This window comes from Saccopteryx bilineata, chromosome 3, assembly GCF_036850765.1.
Source record: "Saccopteryx bilineata isolate mSacBil1 chromosome 3, mSacBil1_pri_phased_curated, whole genome shotgun sequence".
Lineage (NCBI taxonomy): Eukaryota > Metazoa > Chordata > Mammalia > Chiroptera > Emballonuridae > Saccopteryx > Saccopteryx bilineata.
Genome location: NC_089492.1, coordinates 205893460 through 205909552, shown reverse-complemented (window position 1 = coordinate 205909552; position 16093 = coordinate 205893460). Strand labels below are relative to the sequence as shown.

The following is a 16093-nucleotide window of genomic DNA, read 5'->3' as shown; positions in this document are numbered from 1 at the left end:
GTTCATGTGCAGGAGTAAGAATTGCAATGTGAAGGAAGTAATATGTATGTATAGAAATGGTTCTGCTGTCTCCTATCAAATTTGAGGCTTTGTTGTGCCCTACATATTTATTAATCCACAAGAGCTAATGCTGAATTTTTTTAGCCTTTAGATAATGTCTTTGAATGTAAAAATTATTTTTTAAAAAGGAACATTTTTATATTGTATGTAATATGAATGTAAACATACATCTATATGTTAAACTTGTAAATTTTTTTTATTTTGGAGAAGTTCAAATATACATAGATAGAACATTATAATGAACTCTGCATACCTATTACATAGCTTTTAGCAGGTATCAAATCATTGCCAATCTTGTTTTGTCTATACTCTGTACCTCTCTGCCTATATTTTGAAGCAGGTCCCTGCATATATACATATTACACAAGGTGGGGCAAAAGTAAGTTTACAGTTGTATGTGAAATACAGAGTTTATTCTTATATTATTAATTATTGTATTATTTTTTCATACAAATAATTGTAAACCTACTTTTGCCCCACCTGTATTTTAAGAGACACACACATTCACAATAAAATTTAGTAGTCTAAGTAAAAATATTGGTATGAACAAAGTCTTATAAAAATGCAAAAGGAGTGATTAATTCTGTCTTGGGTAAGAGGACAAATTCGGAGAAGCCATTGAAGGATAAATGGCATTTGACCTATACCATGAGGATGGGTAGAAATCTGCCAGGTGGAGAATGGAAGAAAACACATTCTAAGCATTGGTGCAGTATAAAGAGTGAAATACATGAATGAGTGGAGAACAGAGAATAATGTATTTGAATATTGAGGTACTTTGGAGGAAATTGCAAAAGATGCAGCTGGGAATGTAGCCTGTGGTTATTCTGGGGAATTTATGATTATAATTTATATTTCCAGAAATAGTTTTCTACATTTTTGTAAATAAAATATAAACTGCTTTTTTTACATTTTTTTCTAGATTTATGGCAAAGTACAGTTTTTAACATGGACTCCTTGTTTTCTTTGGATAATTTGTCTTTTGAAAAACCTGATGAAGCTGGAAAGTAAGTCTACCTTAAGATAACATAGTATATTGCTTTAGGCTTTTTAAATTTTTGTGTTGTTTTATGATATTTTCTCTCTGGTAAATATATAAGTAAAAAATGAGGGATAAACAGAATGGATTTTATGGATGTTTTGGTTATATAAATATATTTGGTAGCCATGGGATTTGGATCTAAGGGAGTAGCTAAAGTTTAACATCTTCCATACTAAAATATTAAAAATAGATTCTTGCCTATTTTGCTTTTATTTATTTGCATTTCTGTTCAAATTATTTTTGGCTAAGGTAAAGATTGGAAATAATGGTCAAAGAATAGCTCATGATATGGAGTACTGATAACTTTTTTGAAACAGAAAAGGCAATGTACCAAAAACCAAGTGAGATAAGAGGATTCAACACAGGCAGGAAATAGGAGTGCAAATAAAGATGTGGCACCAAAGGAAATAAGAATGGAGAATAGGTAGTCTGTTAAATACTGGCTTTTATGGATTTTCACATGCGTATTGCTCTGTGTTGGCATTTCTATGTATTTGTTCTATTCTTTTAAAATGAAGTCTTGAATAAATTGTGTTATATACTGCTTCATTTATTTTTTCATTCATTCAAATATTAATTCAAGTATTTATTGAATGCTGAAAGGTATTTAAAAATGTTGAAACAGACTTCTACTTTAAAAAACTTGAAGGCCCTGGCCGGTTGGCTCAGCGGTAGAGCGTCGGCCTAGCGTGCAGAGGACCCGGGTTCGATTCCCGGCCAGGGCACACAGGAGAAGCGCCCATTTGCTTCTCCACCCCTCCACCGCACTTTCCTCTCTGTCTCTCTCTTCCCCTCCTGCAGCCAAGGCTCCATTGGAGCAAAGATGGCCCGGGCGCTGGGGATGGCTCTGTGGCCTCTGCCTCAGGTGCTAGAGTGGCTCTGGTTGCAATATGGCGATGCCCAGGATGGGCAGAGCATCGCCCCCTGGTGGCAGAGCGTAGCCCCATGGTGGGCGTGCTGGGTGGATCCCGGTCGGGCGCATGCGGGAGTCTGTCTGACTGTCTCTCCCTGTTTCTAGCTTCAGAAAAATGAAAAAAAAACAAACAAACAAAAAAAAACTTGAAATCTACTTGAAGAAATTAAACACAAATATGGAAAGTTCATTAAGAAATAATGTAACCGTGTAATTCATCATTTATACTGGGACACTATGTATCATAGTATAACAAGATTATACTATGATTTGGATGCTGAATGACTGGGGAAATGATGGCACCTCTGGAAAATGGGGAAATCATAAGGAGGATTTGACTTTATGAGACTGAAAAATTGCATGCAACTTGACCAACAGGTGTTAATTAGGACTAGCCTGGGCAAATTGGAACATATGTTTGACCTAACAATAGAAAGTCAAAAAAAGAATGCAAAGCAAATGATAAGCACATATGTGTGTGTGTGTGTGTGTGTGTGATAAACACATATATATATGTGTGTGTGCAATGAAATTTCAGATTTGGAAGGAGGCTCACTTATCAGATCTCACTTTATAATACTGGTGGGACATGTCAGGAGGCTTTGAAAGATTAGATAATTCTGATACAGAGATGAAGGAAGACTGAAGGCAAAAATGTAACAAACAACTGTTGCGGTCCAGCCGCGATGAGTCTATTATGGGGTCTCAAATGGGAAAAGGTATGAAATTGAATAAATGATAGACAGAGACTTAAAGATACATACATACATACACACACACACACACACACACACACACACACACACACGGGTTGTGGAGGTCTCTACTGTTCCTGAGCCATAACATGGCTGCTCCCAAAAGCACATCCGCCTTTATTCATGGAAAAAAATGTGGTCTGTTAGCAATTCAATTAAGTTTCCAAGACAACTCAAAGACAACCCCCACCGTACCATTCAAATCTAACTTTACACTAATAAGAAATTAGCTTCCAACCTCTTCCAGAACTTCTCACATGGGTGAGACAAATGAGAATCAGGTATACTTTGTTAACTAGGCAGGTGAGGTAGGGGTAGGGCCCAGCACCTCTGTCCAGATTGCAAAAATACCCTGTTTATTTATTCGGTCCCCAACAAACAAAAAGAGAAAAAGAGTGGAGACAGAATGATTCACAGTACTTTTTAGGGGATAGTGTACAGAGAAGTCTCCTGAAATAGAGGATACATAGAGGAGAAACGGTGAGATACAACATTAGAAAAGTAAAGCTGAGGATAGATTGTGGTGAATGTTAAATGCCAGAATAAAGATCTTAGATATGACTATCAAAAATCAAATCAACAAGTCAAACATTTATTGTTTAATATGCCTAATTATATAAAGCACTGTTCTCAGTACTATCAATATAAATAGAAATAAAAAAGAAAACCCTTAGATGTTTATAATCTAGAGGGGGTAGTAGATCTATTTATCATTTATCTATCTATCTATCTATCTATCTATCTATCTATCTATCTATCATCTTTCTATTTTCAGTACAAGGAAAAGTGTGATAGATATGATAGGTTCAAATAGTACTTTAAGAAGAGGGGAGGCCCTGGCTGGTTGGCTCAGTGGTAGAGCATCGGCCTGGCGTGCAGGAGTCACGGATTCGATTCCCGGCCAAGGCACACAGGAGAGGCGCCCATCTGCTTCTCCACCCCTCCCCCTATCCTTCCTCTCTGTCTCTTTTCCCCTCTCGCAGCCAAGGTTCCATTGGAGCAAAGATGGTCCGGGCGCTGAGGATGGTTCTGTGGCCTCTGCCTCAGGCACTAGAATGGCTCTGGATGCAACAGAGCGGAGCCCCAGAGGGGCAGAGCATCGCCCCCTGGTGGGCATGCTGGGTGGATCCTGGTCAGGTGCATGGGGGAGTCTGTCTGACTATCTCCCCGTTTCCAGCTTGGGAAAAATGAAAAAAAAATAAAATAAAATAAAAAAGAAGAGGGGAGGGAGAAGAAAAATCTTAGGGAACCCAGAAGATTTCATGAAGGTAGGATATGAACTGAATTTTGAATGAATATAAGCTCTAATGCCTGGAACAGCGCCTGACACATAATACTCAATAAATACATAATTGTTGAATGGATTAATGAGTGAATTAAACAGTTGAACTTATGGGTAGATATGGCTGTAGGGTCAGGTACAGGGGAAAGCTGAGTAAAGGAAATGTTTTTAAACAAAGATGAGGAGGGACAGAATATATATTATATATACATATTTTGTGTATGTGTTTGTATATATGTAGTTCACTTTGCTCTGTACTTACTCTATGGTACATGTAGAACAATTAAAACTGTAAGGTGGTCTCATGCCACTTTGAAGTTTGGCATTATTTGGATACCTTTGAAGGATTTTGAATGGAATAATAGTATAAAACTATTTCAAATTATTGTGGTAGGAGTGTGTAAATTAGAGAGAGAAAACCTGGAGTCGGTGAGGCCAGTTAAGATACCAAAATAAGTTCTCAACCAAAATAAGTTGATTAGAACCTTGATCAGGAGAGTGACTGTAAATACAAAGGAATTAAGAATTAGAGAAAATTTTTAAGATGCAATAAGACAGGATAGTTGTCTGGATATACAGGGTATAAGATTATGCTATGATTTGGATGCTGACTGGGGAAATGATGGCACCTCTGGAAAATAGGGAAATCATAAGGAGGATTTGACTTTATGAGAAGGCTGAATAGTAGAGCTAGATGTGTGTTTTTGTATCTTGTTAACATATTTTTTGATATTCTGAAATAGTCTGTGCAGAGAAGAGTTAATGTGTTAGGCCTAAACTGCTGTCCTTGAAAAGGCCTGCTTGCAAGGTTGACCTTTGGCTGGAGTCTGACAACTTAGATTTTTAGAAAGTTTCCCACCATTAACTGATAAGAGTGGTTCACAGTGCATAAACTGTTTATACAAGTAATGTGGTTTATGCTGAACATCTGTTTTATTTCTGGGAATCTGGAATGTGCCAGAGAGGGGATGCTCATGTGATTAGTCCCCAGTAAAATCCCTGGGCATTAAATCTCTAGTGAACTTCTCTCATGGGCATCATTTCACATGTGCTGTCACAACTCATTTCTGTGGGGATTAAGCACAGGCTGTATTACTGACTGGGGAGCACCTTTGGAGCCTGTGCCATTTCTCCAGAACTTCACCCCATAGTCATGAGTGCCCTGCATCTATAAGACTTTCTATTTTGTTTATTTTGTTCTTTAGATTCCACATATAAGTGAAATCATGTGGTATTTGTCTTTCTCTGTGTGACTTATTTCACTTAGCATAATACCCTATAGGTCTATCCATGCTGTTGCAAAAGTGAAGATTTCATTGCATTTTTGTGGCTGAGTAGTATTCCATTGTATATATGTACCAAAACTTTATCTACTTGTCTGTTGATGAGCACTTGGGTTGCTTCCATATCTTGGTTATTATAAATTATGCTGCAATGAACATGGGGTGCATATATTCTTTCAAATTCACGTTTTTGGTTTCTTTGGCTATATACCCAGAAGTAGAATTGCTGGGTCATAGGACAGTTCTATTTTTAATTATTTGAGGAACCTCCACACAGTTTTCCTTAGTGGTTGCACCAGTCTGCATTCCCATCACAGTGCACTAGGGTTCCCTTTACTCCACATCCTCACCAACACTTGTTTGTTGATTTATTGATGATAGACATTTTGACAGGTGTGAGGTGATATCTCTTTCTTTTGATTTGCAATCAATACTTTGGCTTTTTGTCAGACAGTCTGACAGTGTCAGATAATGTCTTAAAGATGTTTTATTTGGAAAATATAGTCATACTAACTATGTGTTAGGTGCTATGAAATACAAGAAAGTAGAAGACTGAGGCTCTCACTTCCAAAAGTTGAAATCCTAAATGAAGAGAGAAAGAAAACATAAAGTCCTTGGCACTTGGCCTAGGAAATATATGTGGTGCACCTACCTATCAACCTTATTTCTTTTCACATTTTTGTTCTAATAAAGGACAATTCAACTTTGATTGGAAAGAAAACAAAGCATTATCTGAAAAAAAGAAAGAAAAAGCATTATCTGTTAATAGGATCATTGCTGAAAAATAAGGAGGTAGTAATGCCAACAGGATGGCAAAAAAAAAACCTCATCATTTACTGTAGATTTACAAAGTGATTGTCAGTTTCAACTGTTTTCTTGGATTTTCTATTGTTTTTAGATGGGTCTGGACCAAGAATATTTGGGTTAGGACATTAACTTGTAATAATGCTTTAGGGACACTAGAATACCAGTAATGGTGTCATTTACATGAGGTCTGTCAGAAGTAATTTGTCACTTGTAATAGTTAAGGTGCTAAAGTTTCAGAATGATTTATTACTTTGTTTTTAATTTTAATTTTTTAATTACTACTTTAAAAATTGGAACATATTTAAGGTTCCTGTCACACACATTTGAATTGGAGAAAAGTAAGTTATAGCCATTATTTAGGTAGTACCATATTTTTTGCTCCATAAGATGCACCTGACCATAAGACACACCTAGGGTTTTAAGGAGGAAAATAAGGAAAAAAATATTATGAACCAAATGGTATGTTAAAATATTTAATAAAACACCGTATTTTTCACTCTATAAGACACACGGGTGTTTTTCCCTCTACTTTTGGGGGAAAAACAGTGTACCTTATGGAGTGAAAAATATGGTATATCTCACATTGCAATGTCATTAATCCTATGACACAAAAGGAAAAAAAAAAGCGAACATAGTTACACAGGGATAAATCAAAGTTACTACAGAAAGTTAGTTCATAGGATGTGAAGAGTCTGCAATTGAGTGATGTTTAATTGACAGATACATAGTTTCTGATATTATATCTTTATTAACATATATATTCACATTTTTATATTTTATATAGCTATCCAGGCAATGGAAAATCATTGGATTGGTTTCTCCCACCTGCTCCAGTGATTTCGGAAATTCCAGATACTCAGGCATTAGAAGAGGAAATAGAAAATCATAAACTGTTAGGTAAATTATTACATATTTATTGTGAAGCCAAACCTACACAACTCATGTCATTGTGAAAAATCTAGTAACATATTAAAATATTAATTCTCTTTTTTTGTAATGGAATAAAATGAAAGAGAGTTCTCTTATTCAGAATAGTGCTCACCAAATCTGAAAATCTAAAATATTTTGCTTTTCTCTCTGTATACAATATATAAACATATATAATATATTATATGCACACAATATACTATCACATATACTTATTCTATGCTGTGAATTTTGTTTCCTCTTTTACTATTAAAACTATCACTGCTATTTAGTTTTTGCCTTGCCCTTTATTAAAGGCGGGCTCCTCTGGTTTAGGGAGCCAGATTTCTGAAATACATTAAATGAAAAAAAACAAGAGGCAGATGATCATGTGTAGTTTGATAACATTTTATAAAGCTAAAAAACAAGCACACTCAAACAATATATGTGATCTAATACAATATTGTTGGCAAAGTTTTTATTTTTAAATTAGGCGGTAGATTCATGCATGTATATTTTATTATTATGCTTTATAATGTATATATACCTATAAATGCAAACATATATTATATATACTCTTGTATGTACCAAATAATATACAGGATATATTATATATACCATAGTATATATACATAGAGGGTAAAGCAAATTTAAGTCCTAATGAGGCTTCCAAACTTCTTCCAACCATCCCATTGATAGATGCTTGTAAAGACTGTAAAAAAACCTTAACAATTTTGTCACTCTGATGAAAGCATTCCTTTATCTTGATTTTAAAGGCAACATTACAAAGTTAAAAGCAATGTATCATGTATTTTAATACTGAATCAAATTCAGTAACACTTTATATAGTTCGTCATTGTATATAAATTGATTATATAAATTTTAAAATGTAATTATAATTAATTGTATAATTATATTTGTAATAGATAAAATACTTAAGTACTACAATTCTAATTCTGTGGGTCAGGAATTAAACCTATTTTAAAATGTAGGTTTTATATAAATTTCAAATTTAATTTAAATAATTCTTAATTTTTGAGGATCCTTCAGTGATATATACCATAAAGTGAGAATCATCCCAAAACCATATATAATGTGACAGATTATCTTACTATTATACTAATATTTTTCTTTTGGCATTCATATTTACCTAGTAAACCCTTTTGAAAATTTTTATTAAATTTTCTATCATCATTTTGAAATATTTTTTTCAAGGATAACATGTAGTAATTAATATATTTCATTTTTTTAGGTCTGGAAAAGAGGCAAAAAGTGTTAACAGATTTAAAAATAACTAATGAAAACACAAATTATATTTCACCAACACAAAAACTTCAATTTGCCATTTCCTCTAATGAGTATGAAGAAAATAAACTACATTTTGGAGGGGCAGACAATAATGGCTTATCACATGTTTCTGGCAAGCTGACATACAATTCTTCTCAGAAATTAAAAGATCACAATGGCACTCAGATAGCACCTGAGAAAAACATTCCAGATGATACAAAATTAGTTAATTTTGCAGAAGATAAAGGAGAGAGCACATCAGCCTTCCAAACAAGGTAATTAAATGAAATAAATAACATTCAGTGATAAAGTTGAATAGTTATGTGTATGTCCAAAAGTTTGAAATATTGTAGAATCTGAATGAGAAAAACAACAAGCAGAGTCTACTGTGTACCAGCCACCCCATTAACTTTGGGGTTGTAGTCATAGGTTCTTGCCTTAGGAGAGCTTACAGTTTAATGGGAGAAAGACTAATAGTAAATAAAATAATAGTATTTGATGAAGTATATAGTGGGCAGAGGCTCTCAAAGTTTTTGTTGTCTGGACCTCCTTTACACTATATTTTACTACCTTCAGTCATTCCTGTTACTTATTTTATAAAATGTGAGTGCTATATTAGGAACCTTAATGGTTGCTTCATCCCTTTGGGCTCTTGTAAACAAATAACCTCAATGGATTGTCTTTTGATTTGTAAAATATAAAAGTCGTAAAGATGGCCTTTCTATGTTTTCCAGAACTTTGTAATGAAGTAATTCTTATACTCAAATGATTACTGAATAATGTTTGGGAAGTGGGTGCTAGCTACTGACAAGAGGCCTCAGTACATGTCCACATGGACTTCTCTATAAGGTTGTTTGAATGTTCTCATGATATACAGTGGCTAGATACTCTCAAAGTGAGTGATTCAAGAGACCATGAGGAAGGGACAGTGTCTTTTAGGACCTTGCCTTGGAAGTCACACACTTGTATTCCCACAGTACTAATCACATAGGCTAGTCCTGATTTGAAGTAAGAGAGTACAGAAAGGTGTGAATACCAGGAGACAAAGACCATTGGGGGCTTTCTCAGAGGTTGGCTATCACAAATGGATTTATCTGAATTTTAGGAAAGTGAAAAGACATAATTTAGTGATAAACTTAAGTCAAATGTTAGGAGAATGATTAGTTTTGTGTTTGAATACACCGTAATCTATATAGAGATATTTTTTTCTTTTCTTTTCTTTTTTTTTGTATTTTTTTCTGAAGCTAGAAACGGGGAGAGACAGACTCCCACATGTGCCCGACCGGGATCCACCCGGCACGCCCACCAGGGGGCGATGCTCTGCCCCTCCGGGGCATCGCTCTGTTGCGACCAGAGCCACTCCAGCGCCTGGGGCAGAGGCCAAAGAGCCATCCCCAGCGCCCGGGCCATCTTTGCTCCAATGGAGCCTCGGCTGTGGGAAGGGAAGAGAGAGACAGAGAGGAAGAAGAGGGGGAGGGGTGGAGAAGCAGATGGGTGCTTTTCCTGTGTGCCCTGGCCGGGAATTGAACCCGGGACTTCCACACGCCAGGCCGACGCTCTACCACTGAGCCAAATGGCGAGGGCTTTTTTTTCTTTTTTTATGACAGAGACAGAAAGACAGAGGGGGATAGACAGGAAGGGAGAGAGATGAGAAGCATCAATTCTTTGTTGTGGCACCTTAGTTGTTCATCTATTGCTTTCGCATATGTGCCTTGATGGGGGGAAGGGCTACAGCAGAGTGAGTTACCCCTTGCTCAAGCCAGCAACCTTGGGCTCAAGCCAAAGACCTTGGGCTTCAAGCCAGCAACCTTTGGGCTCAAGCAGTGACTAAGGGGTCATGTCTATGATCCCACGCTCAAGCCAGCAACCCCGTACTCAAGCCGGGTGAACCTGCACTCAAGCCAGCGACCTCAGGGTTTTGAACCTGGGTCCTCACTGTCCCAGCCCAATGCTTAATCCACTGTGCCACCACCTGGTCAGGCATAGAAGTATTTTTAAAGGGATCAATTTTATGCTAGTTTTTCACGTGCAAACATATATTTTTCTTTCTTTCTTTTTTTTCTTTCAGATTATTTGAAATACCTGACAATATACATTGGAGTGCTCATTCTAACCACAGTGCAAACTTGGATTCTCCTGTTGGCTCAGGGAAAATTGTCCAAACAGAAACAAACAAAGGGAAATCATGGAAATATAGAAATAGTAAGCAGAAACCTCAATATTCAGATATTAACATTTTTACAGAAAATGAGTCTTTTTCTGCTTCTGAAACCAGAGGAGGCATATTCAAAGCATCACCGTTTTCAGTTGCATCCCAGCCTCATGAAGTTCAAGGTAGATCCTTGATTTTTCATTTGGTTTTATAAAAGTATAAGCTGGGCCCTGGCCGGTTGGCTCAGTGGTAGAGCGTCGGCCTGACGTGCAGAAGTCCTGGGTTCGATTCCCGGCCAGGGCACACAGGAGAAGCGCCCATCTGCTTCTCCACCCCTCCCTCTCTTCTTCCTCTCTGTCTCTCTCTTCCCCTCCCGCAGCCGAGGCTCCATTGGAGCAAAGATGGCCCGGGCGCTGGGGATGGCTCCTTGGCCTCTGCCCCAGGCACTGGAGTGGCTCTGGTCGCAACAGAGCGATGCCCCGGAGGGGCAGAGCATCACCTCCTGGTGGGCAGAGTGTCGCCCCCTGGTGGGCATGCCGGGTGGATCCCCGTCGGGCGCATGCAGGAGTCTGTCTGACTGTCTCTCCCTGTTTCCAGCTTCAAAAAAATACAAAAAAAAAAAAAAAAGTATAAGCTAGTCTGTATTTCTTAGCATAGGGAAAATATAAAAATATAGTAATTTGAGTAGGTTATCTGTGTAATTTCTGCATTTCCCATTATATTTTAAACTGATATAATATTTAACTGCTGTCAATTAAATTATGCAAATTTTATTGAAACAGTTTTTATGGAAATACGTAAAAAATACCCATATAAGTATGTAGGATTTTTTTTTTAGGGGTAACAGAAAATGATTTAGATTCTTTGAAGGCTGTCACAGAAATTCGTATCCTTTAAATTATTTTACTACAGCAGCTTTTATTTGAAATTTTTAAAGCACTTCATTTTATTATGTCCTTTTGTTTTTGTTGAAAAAAGAAAAAAGGAAAAGTGAACATTGTGCATCATGTAAGAGACCCATTTGGTGTGACAGTACTACTCAAAGTGTGATCTGCAGTCTGGTGCCTGTTTGTAAACTGTTACTAGTCTGTGACAAGATAAGTACAGAAATGTGTCTGAGCTCATTTATAATTTCTTATACTTTGAGAAGGAAAATGTATTGCGTTAAACGTGTAGGTAAAGTGAATGAGAATGGGGCATACCGTGGATTGGAGACATTTTTGCAAATTAGTATTTTTTGAAAATCTAATTTGCAATTTATATTTGTAATATGATTTTTGAGTGCATACATATGTTCTGGAAATAATATCCTCTTTGTTTGTTTGTTTTTTGATACTCTGTGTTATGGCTATAACTGTACTTATTCTATTTTATTATAATTCATTAGCTGTTTTTATTTTTTTGTTTTTATTTATTGACTTTACAGAGAATGGAGGGGAGGGGGAAAAATGAGAAGTATCAACTCATAGTTGCTTCACTTTAATTGTTCATTAACAGTTTGTCCTATGTACCTTGACTGGGCTAGGTCAGGGTTTTGAACTGGCAACCTCAGCGTTCTAGGTCAACTGTTCTATCCCCTGCACCACCACAGGTCAGGCATTCATTAGCTGGGTTTTTTTTGTTGTTTTTTACTATTTCCTTATGACCTATGGATCCCTGAAGGCAAGGAGCATGCTTTATTTATCTTCCTATCTCCAAATAGATTGAAAGGCAGATTAAGTAACAAAGTTGTTCTTGGAAAAGTGTATCCATAAGCCAGGGTGAGGGTAAAACTGTGGATGGAATATGTTTGGAAAGAACAAGTATTCCAGTTTGGCTGCAGTGAAAGTTACAATTAAATGAGTAGTAGGAAATAATGTTGGATGGGTATCTATCTTAGAATCAGATCACTTAATGCCATGAATACCAAGGTCAAGTGTTTTTGTTTCAATTTTTAATAAATTTAGTATGCAATGAGAGAAACCATGCAGAATTTTTGAGCAGGTCAAGTTACATCATCAAAACCTATTCTTGGAGAAAAAGATGGCAGCAGGGTAGGCGGATGCACAGACGCCCAGCTCTCACCACCAAACTGGAATACAAATCAATTTAGGAAAAATCAGCATGAAAAACCAACTCTGAACTGCAAGAACGGCTCTCAAAAACCAAGGAGCAAAGAGGAAATCACAGGAGTCCTGGTAGGGAGTGCCTGAACCTCCTCTGCTTGCAGGAACGGAGGGGGTGGGGGTGGGGCTGAGAGCCCAGAGAGGATCTCGGAGGGAGGGGAGCAGAAACTACTGCTCACAGCCACTTGCCTGGCGACCAGGGAGTGAGGTGCGTTGAAAGGACCAGCTTATCTCCCAGGTGGAGAGGACAGGGAGAGGGACAGACTGTGAGGGGATAAGGAATGCAGGAGACGAGCTAAAAGGGCTGACTCATTCGTGTTGGAAGCGGCCATAGCTGGGGGAGGGACTGAACCTTTCACAAAACAGAGCTGAAGTGCTTCCGGATCAGAGATCTCCGGACATCTCTCCAGTTCCAATCACTGCAACAAGACACAGCTGAAAACAAGAAGTGGGGAGGAGGGGCAGTAATTAAGCTCTCCATGGAGATCTGAGATACACCTCCCCCTACTGAAGCTGAGAAAACACCCTGCCCCCAGTGAGTCTAGCTGGCTAAAGAGGCCTTCAGAGTCTCAGGTTACACCCATCGCATTCCTGGATACAGTTTCAAGGAAGCCCCCTGCTGAGATCAGTAAACAAGACTATCACCTGTTAAGAAAACAAACAAATCAAGACTTCAAAGCTGCCCAAATCCGAAAGTGGATTACAGATAACAGCTGATACCAACTCAAGAAGACCTAGAAATAACACAACTGAAAACTAGAGGCAGACAACACCAAGCCTAGACTCAACCAACTCTACAAATAAAACAAAAAAAAAGAGGATGAGAAGACAAAGGAGTGCAATCCAAATGAAACCACAAGAGACACCTTCGAGAGATGAACTGAGTGATATGGAAATAATCAAACTTCCAGATGCGGAGTTCAAAATAATGATTGTAAGGATGCTTAGGGATCTTAGAACAACAATGGAGGGGCAGTTTGAAAACCTAAATAAAGAAATAGCAAGTATAAAAAAGAATCAGTCGGAGATGACAAATACAATATCAGAAATAAAGACCACAGTGGAAGGAATTAAAAACAGGATAGATAGAGCAGAGGATCGAATCAGCGACTTAGAGGACAACTGGAATGAAGGCATGAAAGCAGAGAAGAAAAGAGAAAAGTGACTCAAAAAGTCAGAGGAAACTCTTAGAGAGCTCTGTGACAACATGAAGAGAAATAATATCCTCATCATAGGGGTTCCTGAAGAAAAAGAAAAAGAACAAGGGATAGAGTCTTTGTTCAATCATATCATAGCTGAAAACTTCCCTAAATTAATGCAAGAGAAACTCTCACAAATCCAAGAAGCACAGAGGACTCCATTAAAGAGAAACCCAAAGAAACCTACACCAAGACACATCATAATTAAAATACCAAAGCTAAGCGATAAAGAGAAAATATTAAAAGCTGCAAGAGAAAAAAAAGTTATCACCTACAAAGGAACCCCCATAGGATGACATCTGACTTCTTAACAGAAACACTTGAGGCCAGAAGGGAATGGCAAGAAATATTCAAAGTAATGCAGAACAAGAACCTACAACCAAGACTACTTTATCCAGCAAGGCTATCGTTTAAAATCGAAGGAGAAATAAAAAGCTTCCCAGACAAAAAACAACTCAAGGAATTCATTACAACTAAACCAATGCTGCAGGAAATATTAAGGGGCCTGGTGTAAACAGATCAAAGTGGGAAAAGAATACAGCAAAAAAAAGGAATACACCTTTAAAGAAGAAAATGGCAATAAACAACTACATATCAATAATAACCTTAAATGTAAATGGATTAAATGATCCAATCAAAAGACATAGGGTAGCTGCGTGGATAAGAAAACAGGACCCATACATATATTGTCTACAAGAGACACACCTTAGAACAAAAGACACACATAGATTGAAGGTAAAAGGATGGAAAAAAATGTTTCATGCAAACGGAAATGAAAAAAAAGCTGGGGTAGCAATACTTATATCAGAAAAATTGGACTTTAAAACAAAGGATATAGTAAGAGATAAAGGCCACTACATAATGATAAAGGGAGTAATCCAACAGGAAGATATAACTATTATAAATATCTATGCACCTAATATAGGAGCACCTAAATATATAAAGCAGACTTTCATGGATTTAAAGGGTGAGATCAACAGCAATACTATAATAGCAGAGGATTTCAATACCCCACTAACATCACTAGATAGATCCTCAAGAAAGAAAATAAACAAAGAAACAGCAGACTTATTGGAAACACTAGGTCAACTCGATTTAATAGATATCTTCAGAATCTTTCACCCTAAAGCAGCAGAATATACATTCTTTTCAAGTGCTCATGGTACATTCTCTAGGATAGACCACATGTTAGGGCACAAAAGTGCTCTCAACAAATTTAAGAAGACTGAAATCGTATCAAGCACTTTCTCCGATCACAATGGCATGAAACTAGAAATGAACCACAACAGAAAAGCTCAAAAATCCTCAAACACATGGAAAATAGCAGGTTGTTAAATAATGAATGGATTAAGAATGAGATCAATGGCCCTGGCCGGTTGGCTCAGCGGTAGAGCATCGGCCTGGCGTGCGGGGGACCCGGGTTCGATTCCCGGCCAGGGCACATAGGAGAAGCGCCCATTTGCTTCTCCACCCCTCCCCCTCTCCTTCCTCTCTGTCTCTCTCTTCCCCTCCCGCAGCAAGGCTCCATTGGAGCAAAGATGGCCCGGGCACTGGGGATGGCTCCTTGGCCTCTGCCCCAGGCGCTAGAGTGGCTCTGGTTGCGGCAGAGCGACCCCCCGGAGGGGCAGAGCATCGCCCCCTGGTGGGCAGAGCATCGCCCCTGGTGGGCGTGCCGGGTGGATCCCAGTCGGACGCATGTGGGAGTCTGTCTGACTGTCTCTCCCAGTTTCCAGCTTCAGGGGGGGGGGGGGAAAAAAGAATGAGATCAAAGAAGAAATAAAAATATCCCTAGAAACGAATGACAATGAGCATACAACAACTCAAAATTTATGGGACACAGCGAAAGCAGTGCTGAGAGGGAAGTTCATAGCACTACAGGCACACTTTCAGAAGCTAGAAAAAGCTCAAATAAACAACTTAATTCTGCATCTAAAAGAATTAGAAAAAGAACAGCAAGTAAAGCCCAAATGTAGTAGAAGGAAGGAAATAATAAAGATCAGAGCAGAAATAAATGACATAGAGGCTAAAGAAACAATACAGAAGATCAATGAAACTAGGAGCTGGTTCTTTGAAAAGGTAAACAAGATTGATGAACCTTTAAGTAGACTCACCAAGAAAAAGAGAGAGAGGACTCAAATAAATAAAATTAGAAATGAGAGAGGAGAAATAACAACTGACATAACAGAAATACAAAATATTGTAAGAAAATACTATGAAGAACTGTATGCCAAAAAACTAGATAACCTAGATGAAATGGACAAATTCCTTGAAACATACAATCTTCCAAAAATCAATCTGGAAG

The 16093-nt window shown here is 37.7% G+C and overlaps 1 protein-coding gene and 1 non-coding gene across 2 annotated transcripts in view; both read left to right on the top strand.

Moving 5' to 3' along the window:
- The first annotated feature begins 1008 nt into the window (after positions 1–1008).
- The window catches only part of HFM1 (helicase for meiosis 1), a 164166-nt gene continuing 149081 nt past the window's right edge, over positions 1009–16093 (top strand). The window contains exons 1-5 of the mRNA XM_066266521.1: positions 1009–1067; positions 6927–7039; positions 8301–8610; positions 10404–10669; positions 11326–11373. Coding sequence (XP_066122618.1) covers positions 1009–1067; positions 6927–7039; positions 8301–8610; positions 10404–10669; positions 11326–11373 — 796 coding nt within the window. The remainder of the gene's footprint in view (positions 1068–6926; positions 7040–8300; positions 8611–10403; positions 10670–11325; positions 11374–16093) is intronic.
- On the top strand, positions 10715–10790 carry TRNAV-GAC (transfer RNA valine (anticodon GAC)). Its single transcript has one exon. It is a non-coding gene; the product is annotated as a tRNA-Val (tRNA).